This window comes from Epinephelus lanceolatus, chromosome 12 (genome assembly GCF_041903045.1).
Source record: "Epinephelus lanceolatus isolate andai-2023 chromosome 12, ASM4190304v1, whole genome shotgun sequence".
Taxonomy (NCBI): domain Eukaryota; kingdom Metazoa; phylum Chordata; class Actinopteri; order Perciformes; family Serranidae; genus Epinephelus; species Epinephelus lanceolatus.
This window is the reverse complement of record NC_135745.1, coordinates 17,901,879-17,923,741: the sequence shown is the minus strand read 5'-3', so window position 1 is coordinate 17,923,741 and position 21,863 is coordinate 17,901,879. Positions and strand designations below refer to the sequence as shown.

At 39.4% G+C, this 21,863-nt stretch overlaps 1 protein-coding gene across 1 annotated transcript; it reads left to right on the top strand.

The window, feature by feature from the left end:
- Window positions 1-1,170: 1,170 nt before the first annotated feature.
- On the top strand, window positions 1,171-21,609 carry lrrcc1 (leucine rich repeat and coiled-coil centrosomal protein 1). The gene is made up of 19 exons (XM_033649929.1): window positions 1,171-1,603; window positions 3,016-3,221; window positions 3,359-3,424; window positions 3,531-3,698; window positions 5,194-5,360; window positions 6,881-7,072; window positions 7,504-7,697; window positions 8,491-8,665; window positions 10,943-11,091; window positions 12,159-12,363; window positions 12,601-12,740; window positions 15,275-15,476; window positions 16,112-16,297; window positions 16,557-16,731; window positions 17,661-17,824; window positions 18,060-18,268; window positions 19,701-19,838; window positions 20,631-20,766; window positions 21,345-21,609. The coding sequence occupies exons 1-19, from the start codon at window positions 1,560-1,562 to the stop codon at window positions 21,453-21,455; spliced, it is 3,027 nt and encodes a 1,008-aa protein (XP_033505820.1). The 5' UTR covers window positions 1,171-1,559; the 3' UTR covers window positions 21,456-21,609.
- Window positions 21,610-21,863: the final 254 nt, after the last annotated feature.

Below are 21,863 nucleotides of genomic sequence, written 5' to 3'. Positions count from 1 at the left end.
ACACATCAGAGGTTACCATGATGATGTGAAATAATCAAGGAACAATCAAGTAAATCCCTGCAGCATGACAGCAGTGGGACACAAGGCCAGTAATACTCACCTATGGCCCGCAGGCCAAATCTGGCCTCCAATACAGTGCCAGGTGACATCCCAATCATTTTCTAATTCTCAGAGAAAATAAATGGATTCACATTGGGATGTTTTTGTACTTTTAATGTAAAATATCAGAGATGCACTGATCGAATGACTGGTAACCAGAATTGGACAATGCTCAGCTTGATTGTCCATGAACAGTGACTGGGCAATCAAATTTACATACGTACATGCGCCATATGATGGTTCATGACGCAAACAACAGCAGACAGTAACTTAAAAATATGTTTGTATGTGCTATCAGTTGTAGTTATTCAAGAGAAAGAACATACGAGTTGTCCAAAATCTGAATCAGCAGGTCAGATTTAAAAAAAAATCAGAAATCTGAATCGCCCAGGAAAATTTCAATTGTTGCATCTTGAATAAATAACCCAGGGGAAGATCCACTGGCCCCCCTAACAGAGGTATGGGCTAAGCCCCTAATGTCCTCAAATCCTACAAACACCCTGCGCACACCTGACGTTTGCATAGCTGCTGCAACTGGCCCCTGGTCTCCTGTCATTTTAGAAAAAGTTGCCCCAGGCAAAGCAGGTTGAGTATCCCTGCACGAGGCTCAACTTAGTTTAGGGTTGTTGTTCCCAAATTTTATCGAATTGGTCTGTTTTTTTTTAATGTAATATACATGTCTAATGCCACTAAATCAAACAGCACTCTGCCAGCCCTTAACAGTTGGTTTTTCATTAATCCACTGCAATCAAGTGTTTTTCCTGACAGCTAAAGCAGTTAAATGTCTTACCGTTTTTTTTAAAGTGATATATATTAATCTATCAATGATTATAATTTAGTAATATACTATATATACATTTGATTTTGAAATGGGCAAATCTGTATGCTTAGTGCTTGTACTTTGTAGGGTATATTTTGATCCAAATACTTTTGTAGCCTACTTAATTTTGTACTTAGTACCCATAGTTAGTACCATATTGATCTGTGTTTGTCTGACAGCCCGGATGAAGCTATGGGTGGGCGGGACATATTCCCGGATATTTCCGTTAACTACGTCATGTAAACAGGAAGTCCAATACCAGAAGCGGCTAGTTCAACTATAGAGTTCAGTAATTACAGCTTTCAACTCGACGGAGAAGCTAAAAACAACAAAAAATGTTTTAACGAACTCACAAAGGCTGGTTTGGCTGTTAGAAAATATAACACAATACTTGTTGGCGGTTCCAGTCTTTGTTACTGTGCTTGGTAAACGGTTTACCTCCTGAGCTCGACCGCTAATAAACTTTTGCTATGCTGTTAGGTTAACGTACCTTAGCTAAAGATTTTCAGGATGTGTTGGCAAGGTTTCTGCACATTATCTAAATATGACAGCAGTGTTCATTAGCTCGCAGACGTGACATTTAACGTTGAATAACTCGACTGTACAGACGGGTGAATAACGCTGGCTGCATGTCGTCGTTATGGGAGACAACGAGCTTAGTCTTATGGACAAGAATATAACAAGGTAACGTGAACATAAACTAACGTTTAACACAAGTCTTTACTTGGCTTTGTTCGATAGTTAACTGGAAACTAAGTTGCTTAAACGTTGAATTCTGCACACGTATTATTAATAAAATGTCTTTAAAATATCAAAACTAAAAGTACTTATAATGAAGCAAAATTGTCCCTGTCAGCGTTAGTTCATGCTAGCTATATTATTGGACTATTATCACCAATACAAAGTGGTTGAAGAAGTATTACGATCTTTCACTTTTGTAAAAATAGCAATATTACATTTGTAAAATACCATGTTACAAGAAAAGTCCTACAATCCAAATTGTATTCAAGAGAAAGTGTTAGCTTCAAAATGTACTTGAAGTACTGAGAGTAAAAGTGCTCATTATGCAGAATGGCCCATTTCACATTTATATATTATATACTGCTGGGTATCTTAACATATAATAATAAGATCATTTTGCAGTCATAATTTTAATCTACAAAGTCAATAAAGCTGTTAAATAAATGTAGTGGAGTAAAAAGTACAATAGTTCGCTCTGAGATTTAGTGGAGTAGAAATATAAAGTAGCATAAAATGGTAATACTTAAAGTACAGTGAGTGAGTGAAGTACAGGTACCTCATAATTGTACATAAGTATAATACTTGAGTAAATGTAATTCTTAGTTACATTCATCCACTGCTAATGAATTGATTAATGAGAAGCATATAAACTGGCTAAGATCATTTTAACTTTAATATACTACTATTGGATAGCTTAATCACTTGCAATGCATCACCTTTTATAAGATCAGCACATGTTTGTTTGTAACAACTTTTCTGCAAAGTGAGTAGTAACTATAGCTGACAGATAATTGTAATGGAGTAAAAGTACAATATTTCCTTGTGAAAGATAGTGGAGTACAAGTTAAATATAGTTAGGATATTAATGAAGTAAGCAAGTAAAGCAGCAGTGGCTACCTCAAAAGTGTGCTTAAGTTCGATTGAGTAAATATACACTCCACCACTGATATGTCTTAGCATTGCTTGTTTTGACCGACTTACAGTCCAAACCCCCCAAATAATCAGCTCAAAAAAACATGACATAAAGAACACAATAATTTGCTCAGTTCTCAGCAAATCCTCACAACTGAGAAGCTAAAACCAGAGAGTGTATATGCATATTTCCTTCAGTTTATTAATTATCAAAATAGTTGCTGATAGTGCTTCTGTTGTGGACTAATGGTTTCAACTCTCATACTTTTATCTCTTTGGGGCCTTTGAAAATACTTAAAACAATCTGGGATGGAGAAGTCGCTTTTCAGTCAAAGTGTTTGTTCCCTCAACTTTCAGAAGGACCTATAGAGCAAATGGGTCTGTGCATGAAACACAAGTATTTTCTTTCATGGTGAATCTGTTGTTTCACCTCTTATGTCTAGTTTGCTAGATGTCCACCTGAGTCCCACTGTAACATCACTCAATCTGCACTGCAATCACATCCCACGGATCGAGGGCCTGACCTCAGCTTGGCACCTGCGGCACATAGACCTTTCCTCCAATTGCATTTCAAAGATTGAGGGTCTAAGTTCCCTCACTTCCCTGAGGACTTTAAATTTATCCTGTAACTTAATCACCAAGGTTGAAGGTGAGTCTTTAGTCACCATTTTACTCTGACAATGAATTTTTCAGCTTTGTAGATGTTCTCGGAGTAATAATTCTTTGTTACTGAGTCTATGAGCTGTAAAATCACTCAGTTGTTAATGTCCCCTCCCTTTACCTCAGGACTGAACGGCCTCGTAAACCTAACAAGATTAAACTTGTCCTACAATCAGATAAACAACCTTACCGGTGAGTTAAATACAGCCTCAGCAAACATGTCCTTCTCTGCACTCGGATATAAACACTAACTGGTGACTGACACGTCAATGCTGTTGATTCTTGATGTCCTCATCAGGCTTGTTGTATCTTCATGGCACCGGATACAAGCTGAAGCACCTCAGTCTCCATGGCAACCACCTGGACAGCATCGATCACCTCCTGCAGTGCCTGCTGGGATTGCAAAGTTTAAGAGAGGTCACTTTGAGCCAGGATGACAGAGATAACCCACTGTGTAGATCACCAGGTAGGACATGAATGTGATTTTTGGAATGCAACTGTAGTGGTTGGAGTGTTACCTGTAAACACTGGCCTTTCACAGATGTTATCTGATATGATATTTTATGTCCTTAGTGTCAATTTTTCCTGTGGAACTGAAAATGGCATCTAATATCAGTATTTTTCAAGCTATTGTTTTGAAGTTAGAAATTCCAGTATCGTGAAAATACTAATGCAGCCTTTATACACCCCAGTTTATTAGGTACACCCAGCGAATTTAAATCCAGTCTAAATTTTTGCTGCATGCTAAAAACCCACATTTATGGACTGCACCTCAACACCTCATGTTAGCACTTACACTCCCCCATTTCTTAAAAAACAAAAGCAGCACAGAACAAGCTTGTAATTGTTTGTTTTGGAGAGATGCAGTTCAGATTGCACTTAGACAAAAGTGACTGCTGAAAGAATTTAATATAATGTCATAAGATTAACAGCCCTGCATAAAACCTTACCTTTATGAAGGTTGTAATACTCAGTTTTTGTTGAAGGCATGCTGGTTTAACTTTATGGTCCTTTTGCAGGCGTCGTATTTCGCAATTCTGTCCCTCACATTTAGTATGTCTATGCGGGTAGACAAAATAATAGAAACACCTCTCAGTTTATCAGCACCACAAACCATTGCCTCCAAAATCAACACTTTCTAAAACATGAAGAAGTCGTGAAGTCCGTCATGAAGGTCAGGTGTATTGAGGTGTAACGTATAAACTGACAACTGAGTGTACAGGAAAGATTTTTTTTGCGTTGGACGTTTAAAAAGTGAAATAACAGACATCATCAGTACGTCCTGCATACAGCAGACTTTTTTTCTTTTGTCTCTTGTTTCTGATGCATCTCTCACTAATCCAGACAATAATTGTTAGACTTTGCAGACAAACTGAATCATAAGTCTCCCTTGTATTGTCTATAATGACAACACAATAAAAATAAATGGTAGTCAAATTGACAGCCGCTGAAAGTAATGACTGTGGCCTATTGATCTCTCGATACATCTTTTGTCTGTATCTTTTCCTAATTGGATTGAAGGATGGTATATAAATATAAAAATGTTTCCAGTGTTTTCGTTTAAGCTGTGCTGTGCACCCATTATCCATATCCCCCTGTTCATGATTAATTCACCGCAGTAGATGTTGAAAGCACGTGTTTAAATCCACGAGGGCGCACTTAAAGCATTCTTACAACCCTTGCTGTCAATAAGCAAAGGTACACTTAAATTAGCTGTGCTCAGTTCTCATTAAGCAGGCTGCATCAATAGTGCATGTGAGGATAGCATACACAGAAAAGAGGTTATTCATTTGGATATAGATTATTTGGTTTTATGCAACATAACATCTGATGTTTTAGCTAAGCTGTATACCACTAATGTGACAATACTGAATAATGGTGTTATTGGGCAATCATGCACCTCTAACCTGCTCGGGTTTTATAATGTGTGTGTGTGTGTGTGTGTGTGTGTCTCACTGCAGGTTACAGGGAGATTGTAATTCAGTCATTGCCACAGATCTCTGCTCTGGATGGTCTGGACCGGCTGGGATATCCAACACATCAAGGTCTAAGGAGTCCCTGTGATATCCCCGGTCTGGAGAAATATGTGGACCTCCTGCTGTCCTCCGACACTAGTCACAATGAAGCGGTAATTTTTGATGCCATACCACCATTAGTGGCCATATATTTACACCATTATATTTTATTATTGACCATATTCCAAGTATTTTCTTTCCTTAATTAAACATTTATATAACCAGGATGTCTCTTGAGATAAATTTTGAAGCGTCACAGTCAGAACACACCCAGTTCATTTACAACATTCATATATAGCACAATAAAATAGGACATAAGATGAATGAGAGGGAGTAGATGTACTCTAAAACTGTTAAAGTCCTTACAAAATTGGATTCTGATTGTGGCTTTAAAGTTCTTGTATAACGGCCACATTTGAAAATAAGGTTTATCTTGTAAAATATTAAATATATTAATAATGCAAAGCATGCATAGTACAAATTGCAATTTTGCCAAGTTCAGAACAGACTTTGTCTAATTTATGCATACACTTCTGGCAAAATAATAAAATTACGTAGTTACACTTTTTGAAACTGAAGAAACATTTTACATAGAGAAGACCTCATGTTAAACAAAGGAAATGTCTTTGTTAGTGGATATGCCATTTTTTTAATCCAAAATATTGTAATTCAGAATCCAAATTTAATTTGTTGTTTCCACATCTATATGTTTCGGATTTGGAAAATTCATACACACATGTAGGAAAACAAAGAGTGATTTTGCACTGCAGAGACTGTTCTCTCTCTTCCAGAAAGTGTTAAAAGAAAAAGGTCAGTATTTGGGGTTACTTAGGACCTAGGGAGCACAATTGCAACATTATCTAAGTGACATTTGTTTAAGTTGTTGCTGCATTGTAGAAAAGACCACCAGTTTCAAGATCCCAATCCCATACAATTGGGTCAACCTTTGCATTATGCCTATTATTGTTTATATATGTAGAGACCATGTCAAGAATTACCCGTACCTGCCTTCCTACTTTATCACCCATATTCGTGCAGTTCAGAGAATGAGATCAATGAATGCAGATTTTAGAGAAGGCCAAGAAATGCAACTGTACTTACCAACTGCTACTTGCGGTAAAAATAGCAGTCCACTTTTGTGTATTGGTACAGTTGTTTTTCCACTCCTGATGCAAACTGTACCCCAGACCACCTTTTCAAGTGTACTTGGGCACAAATCAACGTATCGTGCCTGGGTACGGTACTCAGTGATCACACTAATCAAACAAACTAGACTTCGTGGTTAAGTATACATGGATCTGGGTCTCAAATGTGAAAGCCTCCGTAATTAATTAGGACCATCTTGCTGTGAAGTTATGCTGCTGATTATTGAGCCACTGTATCACCCTGTAGCCCAAGTCATTGTTGTTAAGAGCAGATTACCAGTAGTCACTGAACTGCTGGAATATTATGTAATTTAGTAGATTTATACTGGAATGAAGAACATTCAAGAATCTGATCTCTTTACCAATAAGTTACACATTCATTGCACCAGATGGCAAAATCCATCTGTTCTCTTTGTACTGGCTGCAGTGTAACACAGCGAAGTAGAGAGAAATGGGGGGAAAAAAACAAATTTAAGTTTCCATTGCAGGTTGGAGAGGATGTCCATCTCGCCACACCCCGCATCGATGAGGTGCTGACCCAGTTTCGTCAGCGGATTGCTTCTGAAGCAATCACAGTTCCAGTCGCACAGGTTCCCTCTACTGTGGCCGATCCAGCAGACCCCGTTAATGAACAACGCATCAGGAAATTGGAGCACCAGGTGTCTCAGCTCATCCAGAAGGTGCTTATTTTACACTGCTATTAAGTCAATTATTAGGAAGTATTTGTGCGAGGTATACAGAAGGTGAAGAGATAATGGTATCGATGGGTATTTAGATACAAACAGGTGTATTTATCATTCACTGGTAATGGTCTTTCTTTATAAATTAGGTTGTAAATCACAAAAAAATAGTAGAAACTGGAGTATTTTAGCATTTTCAGATTTGAGAGAACATTCTTGCCTAAAGATGCCTGTTGGGAGTGCTTAATTTGTCAGTTCTAGATTAAGTATTAATGGTATCTGCAGCTTCCCAGCTTTAGTGTGAGGTCTTTAAATTTGAATTATATTTACTTGTTTCTTTTCTTAGTGTTCCAATTTATTTTGGTGCCATGGCTATCAAATATAATATTAGTTTTATCACATCACATATCGTGTCTGTGATGTTTCCTCAGGCCCCTGCCAAAGACAGTAGTTCTGCTCATTCTGTGGGGACGGTACGAAAAGCCAAGAGAGACACAGATCGCACGTCAGAGAGTGAGTGTGACAGCGGGAAGGAAAACAGGAGGAGCACCAGGATCCCCAAACATCGGAACAGCATAACATCAAGGATGAGCCCCAAGGAGACCAAGGGCCGGAGATCAGACAGGTAATTGTACAGCAGCTCATCATCTTCAGCTGTCAGGTTAACTAATGATGAAAATAATTTGTTTTGCCGTCACGTTACATGTGCACTCCCTGATTTTGTTACATGAGCTAACTGACCCCCACACAAATCCCCAAATTCTTTCAAATTCACTGTTAATGTTTTAAAACAACTGTGTGAAGACTTTTTAAACGCTATTAGACACTATAACCAAACCATGGAGAGCACCTTTGAGTACCGATAATCACATTCATAAACAGTTTGCTGACACCAAAGTGTTTGTGATGGTGTAATTGACAAAGTTTGCTCTCGCAGTAATCAAACTCAACACGCAGCAGTGAGTATTTCCATTTTGTTCAGCATGCGTCAGCCTGATACCATCAGGTATCTTGATGTTAGAGGAAATCCTTTTACCTCTCAGCTGGAAAGCGGTGATGAATTTTCTCCTCAGAGGTAAACTTTCCTCCTCACCGGTAGAATTACAACTGTCATCTCACTCCCATGATTAACGACCGTGCTTCTACGGTCTACCCCCTCATCTTGCTTCATCAGCCAGTGATGACATGTGCTTAGGATTCAGTAATTTAACTTAAGTAAGCTCCCAACTGTCCTCATCAAAGGCAAGGTGATTTAAAAAATTAGCTCCAAATTCAATTCCAAGTTGTTCAAACTTTGCCAACTTATAGAAGTGAGCAAGCTGTCTGCTTTGACTTTTACTGAGCCAGACATTAGCTTGAGGGCTGTTTATAATCCTTTTCACAGCTGGTTCAATACCTGTGATTTGTTTTATGCGCAGCGATCAGGAGAATCATAAACAGAGGAGTTCAAAGTCAGCTGTGGGGCCCAGGAGGAAGGCTGGCGGTGCAGGGGGCGCAGATGCAGCGGGGCCAATAAGGAGCGGACCTGTGAGAGCTGCTAAGGCCTCAGGCAACGTGAAAAATAAGTCCACTGAGGAGGAGGAAACCTACAGGGTACGACAAAGACAGGTCACCTGCAGTCTCAACGGCAGCTTCTATTTTTATTAAATGAAACGAATATGAAAAAGTTTAACGTCTCAGTACAACAGGGGAGTTGATATCCTCTAGGTGTTTGTACCCATATGTCTGTGAAAGCATACTTTTATTTGTATTTCTTTTTATTTGACACAAAACTATTATGCAACAACATGCACAAACAGGAACAGAATTCAATATGCCACTTGTAAATATAACTACAAAACAAACAAAGACAATAACAAAAAAATGTCATTAAACTTTTTGTCCTTTCTGAGATAACTGTAGTCAATAACCTAAAAAACCCGACTCTTATTACGTCCCTGTGGTTTAAATTGTATTTCTGTGATGGATTACTTGAAAGTTTGTTATAAAACAACATTATATTCAGGAGTCAATCATCATTTTGGTTATTAAAGTAAAAAAATATCTGTGTGTATTCCCTAAACATTAAATTAATTTGATGTTAATCATTGTGTTATACTAATGGGTACAATATACATATAGAGACACAAATACTCATTGAATGTATAGAAACAGCATATTTCCAGCTACTTCAGTTATTTAATTCCATTTGGCTGAGAGTATTCCACCCATGCCCAAAAATTTAATTCTGGTACTCCACTGATTGCTTTCCTATAATATTACTGGACTCACAATAGACTGATGCAGTCACTTTTCCCAAAATCAAGACAGAACAAATTTGAAATAACATGCAATTCGTTAAAAATGTTTTTAATGCAACCCCCCCCCCCCCCCCCCCCCCTTGAAAAAATAATGTTAACAACAGTTTGTTAACTTTACAGTATCAGCTATTTCAATAACTTCGCATTACCATTACATTTCATGTGTATGGTGTTAGTTGAGAGCAGTGTTTGTGGTGACATGGGAGATATCAGATTCATCTAGCATCCTGCAAATGCTTTCTGCAGTGTGGACAGCTGTGTGGTTGGTACACCGAACGTAGCTGTCATTGCTTAAGCTTATGCTGAATCCAAATGTCCGGACTTCACCCTGCTTGTGGACTCACGGACTTTGCAGTCGCGTTCACGGGAAGTCTGGGAGTACTGAGGGCTGTCCAAATCCACAATTCAGCCAGTCCTCAAGGGGCCCTTAAGCGGACGTTCTGCAGACTTCCAGAGAATCCGATTGGGCTACAGACCTTATCAGACTTCACTGATTTCATAACCCACAATTCCTTGCAATATGGACAAGATGTTGTGGGTTTTTCACCTGCTGAAAAAAAGTATAATTGTGTAAAATAGTTATTGATAGTTAAGCCTATTAAAATACTACTTGAATTTTGTAGGCCAGAAATAATATTCAACCACATCATGATACAGAGATATGTAGAAGTGTAGGCTGTAGAGGGACTGAAAATGCATTTTAGTATTGCCGCCTATCAGGCTGTGCAGTGTAATAGGCGAAAAAAGAAAAAGAAAAACAATTTATTGAGTTATAGTCCTGTCCTTATTACAAACATTTCTGTTTTTGAACGTCCGTGGCCTGCTTTATAGATGTATATATACATTTTTGTCAAAACAAAAAAGGCTACATGTGGGATTTATATCTTGTTATCTGCAGGAACAGATGAGTAGGCACTGTTCATCAACTTATATGACATGTATATGAATATGACGGCAGCGATAGTTGAATGTTTCCATGGCAACCAGTAAATCAGTCTCAAGAGCTGTCTATCAGCCGCTTGCAGTCTCTGCCTTCCCAGACTTTACATAATGACAGTAAATATGTCACACTACGTACAACTGAAGTCCGCGAGGGCTCAGTCTGCAAGTCCAGAGGGTGGACATTTGGATTTAGCCTTAGTTTACTGAAAGGTCAAGAGGGCATGCATCAGGTCAAGCTGATAATGGAATTTCAGAGCCCCCTCTGCTGGATTATAGGGCAAACTACTTAGAAACAGTCTGCTGCACTTATAGACTGTAAATTTAGAATTTGAACAGTTTAAAAATTAATGTTCATATGAATGGTTGAATTTTGAATAAAAAGTAAAAGCCCTGTGATGGACAGTTGAAAAATTAAAGCCAGGAGCCACCAAAGTCTTTATACAACTTTTTAAACATATGCAGTAGTGCTCCCCAGGACCTGTAAACAGACTTTAATGTGTTCTCCTTTATACATATAAATATTCTGTACAGGAACTCACTGATACTTCAAAACCCCTTTTGAAACACTAGATGTTGTTTACTTGTTCATCCCTTAGTGTTTGTGTTTTTGTGTATTTGCATGTGTCAGACTATTGTGGAAGAGCGTGATCAGGAAAGAGAGAGGCGCTGGAAGGCTGAGCAGGCTGTGAGGAAACTAACAGAGGATCTAAAGTGCCTGCAGACAAAGGTCAGCGAGGAGAAAGACCTGCAGAGCATGGCCTTGCACACCACCGACAGGTAGGAGGGGCAACCGATCGGACAAACAGATGCACATGTTTGCACACAAACTTCCACACGAATCGGTGCAGCAGCTCTAAAGCAGATATCACGATGAAAAGAGATAATTGAACTTGTCTCTGTGGATTTTAGTTGTCAAATGCATAATGGATTCTCATCTGTTTCAGCCCTCTTCATCTTTTGTATTGGCTCTCGTGAGACCAGGGCCCGCTGCCTGTCTCATTCTTGAACAATGAGTATCCATCCCAGCATTAAAAATCCTCACTATCTTTGTTCCATACCCTCTCATGAAATCAAGCACTCATTTTGGCTCCATTACCCCAAAACCTCAAAGCATGCCTGCAGTAATCCGTGATAATAAAGCTATTTCATTAACGTACACACCCATCCTCCTTATATACCTTATATGTAAATTCCAGAGGGTCTAGTTATCTATAATGAAATATTCCTATATGTGAGAGCATTTGGCAGTGTGCTGCACTGCACAGATAGAGCCAGGTGTAACTGTTACTGTGCACTGTTCTTGCTTGCAACACACCCTGCTTAGATAAATCTGCATTATGACTGTAATTAGAAGCCTGGTGACAAGCATATGTCAGCTGTATTACATGAATCAATCTTAACTGTCACTTTCTAATCACACCGAACACGGCTGCCGCTGTTGACTCCCTCGCTCATCAGGAGACAGATTACAGTGAAATGACTCATTGCAGCTAATTTAAAGAGGGAGCAACTGTAGGTGGTCGTAGTTGTACTGTGTGTCCTGAATTTGTCAAGCTTGTTCTTTCTTTTCATCAGGCTGCCCGCCCTTTTGTTTTATGTTTTTTTTTTCTATTCCCATTTTCACTGTATTTCCATTTCCTCTCCCTAAAGATAAGACTTTGACTATGCTGCAATGTCAGATGTCTTCAATTTCACAGGCTATCACATTTTTAACAGCGGGTGATAAAACACAGGGGACAATCAAGGGCATCACAAAATGGGTATCGGTTGCCAATATCAGTTTCCATACACAGTAAAAAACAGTCATTCAGGTTATTACTCTGAGCATGTTTCCGCCCGTACAGACTGAAGGAATTGTTGCTGAAGGAGCGGTCGGGGCGCTCAGAACTGCAGAGTCGTGTTGAGGAGCTGGAGGGGAGGTGTCAGTCCCTAACCCAGCAGCTGGAGCAGGCCCGCAGCAGTGAGGAACAACACAAGACTGCACTGCACAGACTGGAGGAAAGCATCTCCCATGGCGAGACACTCAGGGCTCGCCAGCAGGCTGAAGAGGTGCAGTAGTTGGTTTAGTTTACATGATATATCATACTGGTACATCCTGTTACCTACCACTGAACATATTAACTCCCAATGTCACCATCATTTTTGATTAAACTGGTGAGGTGGTTCAGTGATCCCTCCTGCAGAGTGAATAAATGCAGCCAGATGAAAGGACTCAGCAGAGAGGGTCATTCAGCTCTGAGTGTACGTGATCAAATGTAGTATAAAACATGTGCTGACCTTCCTCAGATGAAGCGGTATCAGGAGCTGGAGAACAGGGCAGCAGCTCTAAAGAGAGAGCTGGACATCCAGAGAGCCTCAGTGCACCATCACAAAGACAAACTGCAGCAGCTGCATGAACTGCTGGCATCCAGGGAACAAGAGCACAGGTATATCTAATGGATTTCATTCTGAGTCACTGTAAGAAGCCTGGCTTAGTATGAACTTTACCCTCTTTTCAAAGGAATATTTCACCCCCAAAATGAACCTTTGTATATCAGTTATTCACTGTTACCTTGACTTTGTGAAGAAAACTTTTTCGCATGCCTCCACGGCAAATAAAGAATCCAATAAAAGGTGAACATTTTTGATGAAACGAAGTAAACAGGGTCCACATTTACAGCAAAACCATATCAAATCATCTGTTAACTGACTCACACACAGCTCATGCAATGTAATCTAAGTCTCATTTATCCAGTCATATGCTCAGTACTTCCGAAACACGTGCATTTTCGGTAAACATTATGATTTAAAATACTTCCACATACGAGTAGCACGCCTGAGCACGTGTGCGATTTAGCTCTGCAAAACGCTGCTCAAGCAAGGCTCAAATGCATGCACGTGCCCATACGTGCTGCTCGTCCCTGCATGAGACAGCTGATGTGAAAGTGTTTTAAATAATTAGGTTTTAGCGAAAGTGCATGTGTTTGGGAAGTACTGAGCGTATGACTGGATAAATGAGACTTGGATTATACTGCATGAAGGGTTTGTAAACAGATATTTTGATGTGGTTTTGCTGCATCATTTGTAAACCCGATTACGGTTCATGAAGAATGTTTGCCTTCTTCGGATTCTTTGTTCACCGTTGAAGTATACGAGAAAAGCAAAGTTTTTTTTCACTAATTCAGGCTAGTACATGGTGCGTTATTGACATACAACTATAATAAGTAAATAAGTATTCCTTTAAAGGCTAAAAATCTGCTTTCTCAACCAACTTTTTCCTATTTGTAGTGGGCTTCTGAAAGGTTTCTATATTTGTGTCTATGTCTTTGCTCTTCGAACCGACTGGTTTGAAGTAGACAGGGCTCAACCTTGGGCGAGGGCCAATATTTCGGGCTGATCCGGTGTAGTCAGCAGATATCCGAGCCAAGACTTCCTCTTCTGTACGCCAGTCATTTTGGCTAAGATATCTGCGTATGAATACAGATACATTTTTCAGAGATGCTAATATAAAGTCAACTTGTTGTTATACTGTATGATAGCCAATGGATTGCAAGGTTGCATTCGGGCCAGTGAGTCCACCTCTCCACAAGGACTGTGTACCTGCAAATGTGATTGGTCAATACTACTCCCACTACAAACAACTATAAACAGAAACCAGAGCACTTCCAATACCAAAATCTGATTGCCCACACACTTTGCATACATATGCAGATATCTGTTTATAGAGATTAGACAGGGCTCAGTTGGAATATGGTGATTTAAAGTGTGATGACTTGTGGGGTTGTTTGCTTGTGTTTCCAGCACTGTCAGTCAAAATCTGATCATAACACAACCACGCAGTTCTGATGGAGCAGATTAGCTGAGTTTTGGAGTGTTTAACTCCTGAGAGACAATGTGTGGGGATGTTTATTTCTAAAGATTGTAGTTAATTGTAGATTTTTCTGGTCTGTAGTAAAACAATAGCCAGGTGGCATATGAACACTTAAACTGTTTATGGTTGCTGTAATAATTCCTTCGGTAAAATATACTTTCCTAATGTGTTTCAATAAAGTTGCACTTTAAGACAAGTTTTTTTAAAACTTGGGAAAAAAAGTGAACCAATCCTTTTAAGATTTAAAATCAAGTTTTGGGATGTTTTATTATGGTTTATTGTGGTAACTAATTTCTAATAGTAGCAAAATTCTTTTAGAAATCTGCTACATCCAAATTAAAGACTCATTGAAATAACTGCCTTTTAATATTCATTTGTGAATATTAAATCTCATTCCAAGAGTGTCAGCACACATTTATCATTTAAACTCTTTATTAAAACATTTATTTGTTTTGCCCTTCCTTTATTTATTTTTAATCTTTTTGAATGTATTCTGAATAAACAGTTGGAATTTCATGTTATGACCCACAAATTTACAAAGTCCAGGCTAATCCGTTTGTGTTAAAATGGAAAACCACTTAAATTAAGAATTCCAATATGTTATTCCCATGGCCTGGGGAAGTTCATTCAATATTTCCATACAATATTTGAGCTACTCTCTCAAAGCCAGAATCCAAAGAAGTTTGTCTCAAACTTGTGATGTCACACAGGGTATAGAGCTGCTTTATAGACAATGCATGGGAGGCAGATTTCGTGGACCCACAGAAAGTTTTTTCTTTTTTTTTAATATACAAATTAGCTACATTCTGTTGTAGTGTTCACAGTTCTGAAACACAAAATGTACCCATATACTCACTGTCATCTATAACATCTTTTCCAATTCATTGTCTGTGGAGCAGCTCCAGACTTTGAACTTTACACAAATTTGAGTTTTAGCACTTAAGTTTTTTGATATCAAAGAGAGTTGTTCATGTCTACTAATATTTTCAGACTGTCTTAGACTATAAAAATAACATGTATGAATTTTGAAATTAACTGTAGTTCCCCTTTAAGGCCCCTGTAGCCTTTAAAACAGGTCAGTATACCTTCCTTGTTTGTTTTGTTCTACAGAAAACAGCTGGACTTGCGGTTGCAGCCTGGCGGGGCAGATTTCCGCGAGGCAGTGGCGAAAGAAGTTGCATTAGTGGAAGAGAGACACAGCCACAGGGAGGCGGAGCTGCAGGAGAAACTGGCAGAGGGCAGGAGACAGTACGCAGCTCTGGAGGACGAGTTCCGCATGGCGCTAACCATTGAGGCTGCTCGCTTCTCTGAGGTCTGCTAAAAGATGGACGTGTGCCATACAGATGGCCCGTAATCACTGATGTCTTGCCCTTAATTTGACTCTACATTCTCTGTACAGTCCAGCTGATAAATTATTACTGTGTCCAGTAAAAAGTGAAATGATTGAACTGAAATTGACCCCAATCTATATAGACATAGTGGATTTTCTTATTTCAGTGTGATGGTGAAAGCTGAGATTGAATTAGGGTCATCTGACTCTGGACAAGTAGTCTGTGATTGCCACAGGAAGAAAGCTGTACAAAAAGATTGGATTTGAATCTGCACTTTCTCGTTACGGTTACAGATTTCATTCATACATTCTGCACAAAATGTAATCCAGTCTTGATTGCTACCACTTGTGCAATTTTCTACTTTCTACTTCTAACCTTTGACCTTTGGAAAAGTCTGAATAAGACACAGATTGCCGGGAAGACGCTCACTCATGGAAATCTTGAAAAAAAAAAAAAAAAAAAGCTTCTATAAATCTGAAGCTCCTCTTATTCTTTCAGACCTCAAAGTAACATTGATTGATAAAATTGTCCAGTCAGGTCATGCTCAAACTGAAGTGCTTCACTCTGTTCAACTCTCATTTACATTCAACTCCACGTCCTCACTCTGCTTCTGTAGGTAAAAGAGGCTTGTGATCAGATGACTGCAGAGCTGCTGGGGCTCAAGGCGACCCTCGCCCAGTCCCAGCAGAGGGAGAAGAAATCGGGCTCCCTGGTGCAGGAGCTCACCACCATGGTCAAAGAACAGAAGAACCGCATCACTGATCTCATCAAAGCCAAGAGAGACGCTGTCACCGATCTGAAGGTATGGCACTGAAGTAAAAGAGACAGATCTGACTGATTTATTAAGAATAAATTGTCTGATCAGGTTTGAAAAATCACATCATATAGAAGAGATGACCAACGCTGGGCATTGCCTTTTCAAAAACTGTTCAGCCCGAGTCTTTAGGAGACTTTGAGACATGATGAATACTGAATGGTCCAGCTGCCTTTCCATCTGTCAGCCATGACAGATGGCCGTTGATCATTAATGCTGTCTCTCCCTCCGTCTGTCCCTGTGCCAGAGCCGCGTGCATTCCCTGGAAGCAGAGGTGAAGCAGGACCGGCGTCTCGACCTGCAGCTCGAGCTGCTAAAAAAGGACAAGTCGCGTCTGCTGTCTCAGCTCACCGCTCAGGAGTCGGTGATCGACGGCCTCAGGGCAGAGAGGAGGATCTGGGGTCAGGAGCTCGCTCAGCAAGGTAGGAGAAGTCCAGGAGGGTACTTGGAACTTTGACTAAGCCATGGCACACATTGAGAACCAGTTCCAGTTGTTTATCTGCAATCACTGCTACAGGTCTTCTTTGACTCTGCCTTACTTTATAATGCATTTGCCCAGTGGATGCTCTATATTGTCGATGAACAGAGTGAATCACTCTTAACATTTTAAAGATTCTACTTCAGAGTCAGTATGAAGGAGACAATTTGTTTGTCTTAAAATTGCAGTCTGTTGGTTTACTTCATCTGTATCAAGTAAAGCCTGCCATCTGGTGGTTATTTGGAAGAAACACACTCTTACACACATACTGTACTCAGAAGACCCAAAACTATTCAATACAAATACACTTGGGCCAGATTTTAAAACCAGGACATGTAGATGGGATTTTCAGCCTATTTTTGCTTTTGGTAAAGACCAAATCAAAACAAATGCAAAAAAAAGAAATATTTATTATCTTACTTTTGAAATAAAAAAAAAATCTCTGACTCGGGCTATCACAAAATGGAGAAACAGAAAAACACTTGTGCACTTGTTATTCCCTCATGTTATGATCTACCTCTTGTTTTGTATATGTTATTAAAATGCACAAACACAACATTTTAAAGACACTGACAAGAAAAATATAATAAATTGATAGGGAATAAGGTAAATAAAATAGAAAAGGTATAATACATGTTAAAGGTATTCAATGTATAGATTCATACAGACTGTAAGCAGAGACACATGGCAAAAAAAACACACAAATATAGTGAAGTAAAATGCCAAACTAGAGTGAATCTGGGGTTGGCTTTTACTTTCATTGTGCTGGCGAGCGTGTTTACAAACCATATCCGACAGTTGTGAAGTTTAACATTCACTGCTATGATAAGAGACAAGATCCAATTTTCAATTTTATGTATTTCTCTAAACTAGGAGCGTCCTTGGCTCAGGATCGTGGACGCCTGGAGGCCAGGATAGAGGTGCTGGGTGCTGAGCTAGACACTCAGAGGAAGCAGAACGAGAGAGACAACGATGCCCTAAAAATCAAAACCAAAATAATTGATGACCAGACGGAGACCATCCGCAAACTCAAAGAGGTAGTGAGATACTTTGATGATTGAAATCTGTGTTTTAACAGCAAATCGACGAAAGAGTCTATCATACTCTGCCACTACTTCAATGTTCATATTTGTGCATTTTACCATAAGCATTGTATGCGAGTAGTTTACATGTGTTTGTTTGCATTTATGTTTATCTTTCTGTCTTACCCTGTTTTTATCTTCAAACACACTTAAGCAGTTTCTCTTTATCCTCTGCCTTCCTGCTGTCCAGGCCCTGCAGGAGCGTGATGATCAGATCCGTAGGCTGCGAGAGGAGGCAGCCCAGGCCCAGAAGAGGTTCCAGGAGCAGCTGGAGGAGGAAACAGCTCGGCAGGCTGAGCTGAGGGAGCGTCTGGAGCATCTAAACACGCGCAAGGAGGAGCTGAAGCAGCAGCTGGAGGACAAGGAGGCAGAGCTTGAGGACATCAAAAGAGTTTACAGGCAAGCATCCCATCACAAACACACAAATATACAAGATATGCAGGATGTACTCACATAGACATATCAGTATTTTGGAAGTATTACTTTATAGAGATTTCCCACAGTCATAGAAAAGCTGGGAAAGTTATGGAATCTTATAAGCTTATTTTCCAGGCCTGGAAAGCCATGAAATTAGTAAGAGTCAGTGAGTGTTTAGGAGAAGTTATGCAATTTCGTTTTGTATATTTAAATCTGATATGTTTGAATAATGCCGGGCAAGTGGGGCAAGAAAAATGTTTTGACAATGTGATAAAACATGTTTCCGTATCTATGCCTCACCACTACTTTAAGATTATACTGCATTTTTTAAATGGAGCAACTGACATGGGCTTTCTAGGGCTTTCAATTGTCAGAGTACCAATGCACACTTTGGTTTCGCTTCCGCTGGTCTGCTCTGAAAGTTGAGCATGGCAGTTTGAAGGTATGGAGCATTCTTTCTTTTAAACAAACCAGCCAATGGGCCAACCGAACTGTCAGCTGTCACTCCCCCACTCTGGGAGCACTACTGCTCGGTGTCAGCAGACCATGTCCGGAGTGTGCTTTGAACGCCTTAAATCACAGAACGGTTCAACCATACCAGAATGTGCATAGCGCTCAGAATGGCAATGTAGGTCTGAACCCGCTTTATCCTAACTGTGACCCACATGCTAAGTGAGTTTGTTCATTTGTAAGAAGATAGTTCATAAGAAATGTATTCCAACAGTATTAGTTAGATGTAGTTAGCATTGTGATGGACAGCAAAATGCAAGGCTAAAGGAAGGCTATTGATAATTGTATTGGAATGCTCTTGGAAGGCTTACTGGGTATAATAATAAAAAGTTTATTGATGGGTTGTACTGAAAGGCCTTAAAACATATGCCTACATACTTATGTTGCCCCATCCAGAAAATTTAAATTTAATTTAATTTTCATACAATTATTAACATTTGGCATAAAGTTTACTATACAGCTCTGTTCGTGTTATACATTGGTCATGGACATTTTTTTAAGGGTCCTTGAAAAGTCATGGAGATGTTTTTAAATTTTGTTCATGAGAACGTGTGGGAAGAAGAAGATATACTTTTTTAATCCTCAAGTTTTTCACTCTGTGTACACACAGGCCCGAAATATACACACATGCACAAACAGGACCTGAACATACATTAAATGGAGACATGTCAGAGTGAGGGGGCTGCCCATGGACAGGCGCACCGAGCAGTTGAGGGTTCGGTGCCTTGCTCAAGGTCAGCTCGGAGGTGGAGGCGAGCTGGCCCCTCTCCAGCTACCAGACCACGCTCCATACTTGGTCCATTCCATGACCTTAGACAACTCCTCCTAACGTCGACCTGATCAAATCAGTTTCTGCACCACTGTTGTGTTTTTCTTGATTTCTCCATATCTATTTTTCTACCAGGGATTCCAGTAAGAAGTGGCAGGCAAAGGCAGACCTGCTGACTCGGCTGGAGGGCCAGGTGAAGCACATGAAGGACAACTTTGATTCCAAGGAGCGCTTGCTGCTGGAGGAGAGAGATAAAGCAGCAGAAGCACAAAAGTATGATACAACACCACATGAGAGTGAAAGTGTCTCTTTGAAATTCCCTTTCTGCTGTATTATTAAAGTCTGGGCCTGTGTGTATAAATCAAGTCACAGTTCTTATGTCTCATATGATGGGTGTTTTAGGTGTATTTGCTCTCTTTAAATTAACTTGTGTTTACAGAGTGGGCACAGTTTTGTAGATAGAGTGATTATCCTGCTTACAATCAATAATATGAAGTTTTTGATGCAGTCAGACCTGAGAAGAAAGTTGTTCCTCTGTATTTCCATACCTGTCAGAACATAAACATGCACATGTTTGCCCAGTCATTGTCCACCTGCTGGATACAGGTAGACAGTTCTGCAACTTTCTTTATTCCTGTAGGAGATGGAAGTCTTTTCCTACATCAAGAGAGCTGATAAAATGCTTTTCCTCCAAAGCCTAAAAGGAAAATCACAAAAGGAAGATTCAGTGTGTCTCACTCTGAATTGTTTAGGGCAATTTGGACTGTTTGTTAAATGTGTGCCTCCTCCATCTCTCTCCAAAGCCCAAACGCTAGAGAACTCTGAAGACTCATAATTGTAATGATATATTACATATGAAGTCTGTGGGTCAAATCATGGTCAGGGTGTGTTAGTGCCATTGAGAGAGAAGCAAGTGAGCGACGTCATAGTTTATGTTTATGTCAGTGCTTCATTTCTGGGACCATCCACCTGAAAAGAAAACTTATGTATCCAAGGCAGTTAGGACAACATCCTCCTCCAACCTTATGCAACATTATGTTTCATTTGCTGTTGTCTGTCTTGCAGAGCTGCAGTAGAGAAGTTGCACAGTGTGGATGATGCATTTCGTCGACAGCTAGAGTCTTGTCAGGCCGCCCATCAAGCTGAGCTGCTTCGACTGGCGAATGAGAAGCAGAAACAGATTGAACGAGCCAATCAGAAGGTAAAATATAGACACTAAAAGTAAGACACTAGTTTCCCCCCAAGTTGGAAGGTAAGAACAGGTGCTTAGTGCCAATGTGGTCATGACAAATGTGAACAAAATTCTAGCCTTTAATGTGGATAAGAATTAGTCAGTGTGTGATAAATATAGTAGTTTTCTAATTAGTCTTCATGTTAGATATGTACAGAAATATGATTTTCTAGTATTTTACCTGCTTTACCATGCTCAAAGGGCGTTTTGAAAGTGGTTACCAATGATTGCACTTGGAGTTAGAGTTTTAAATCCTTATTCACACTGGCAAAATCTTGTCACTAGAAATATTACATTTGGGACACAGCTGATCATTGTCTTCCAGCTGCCCCTTGTGAGCTTGAGGAAAAAAGAAGACATTTTGAAAGTGATGAATGTAAGGACGTAGGGCAAACCCTGTGATGCAGATATGCAGTTTGACAATATCACGAGTAGCATTTCACCCAGCACGGCCTTGAAAGTCTCTAAAAATTATGAACCTCATTGAATAATTTAAAAAACGTATGTTTTCTGTATCTGAGGCTGTTTGTCTGTCTGTGTGTTCTCAGGTATTTGAAGTGGAGGAGGAGATGCGTCAGCTCCTGGAGGAGACGGAAACTAACAAGAGAATCATGGAGGAGAAAATGAAACGTCTCACGAGTGTACTAAAAGACTTTTAACACATGAAATATGACTTCTTTGAATTTAAACACTAGAGGGTAATTTTGATTTTGTTTTTTTAAAGAATCAATTTAGTAGAGTTTTGTTTTTCAATTTTTCATGTTAAGTTATTGTTGTATTTTAGTTTATTATGATGTATCTAATAAATTCTCTCTGGAGCATATTTTTGTCTTTTCTTTATATCATACATAACTAATTTGAACAAAATCGAGAGTAGAACTCGTTTAATTTCATTTTTTATTTGTTCCGCTTGTCCTTACGCAGCAACGTCACATAAAAAAAAATTTAAAAAATCTATTATATAATCCATGACCAAAAAGGTCTTTCAAAACACAAATAATCATAAGAAATAGATGGTCTGTCAGTTACAGTTATTCCCCAATACTTAACAGTAACTAAGGAAAATA

Bases quoted from the DNA above. Each gene is read 5' to 3' on its own strand.
- lrrcc1 (XM_033649929.1), top strand. From the start codon at position 1,560: ATGGGAGACAACGAGCTTAGTCTTATGGACAAGAATATAACAAG. The intron at 3,699-5,193 runs GTAGGACATGAA...GTCTCACTGCAG, and splicing joins CCCACTGTGTAGATCACCAG to GTTACAGGGAGATTGTAATT. The intron at 16,298-16,556 runs GTATGGCACTGA...TCCCTGTGCCAG, and splicing joins ACGCTGTCACCGATCTGAAG to AGCCGCGTGCATTCCCTGGA.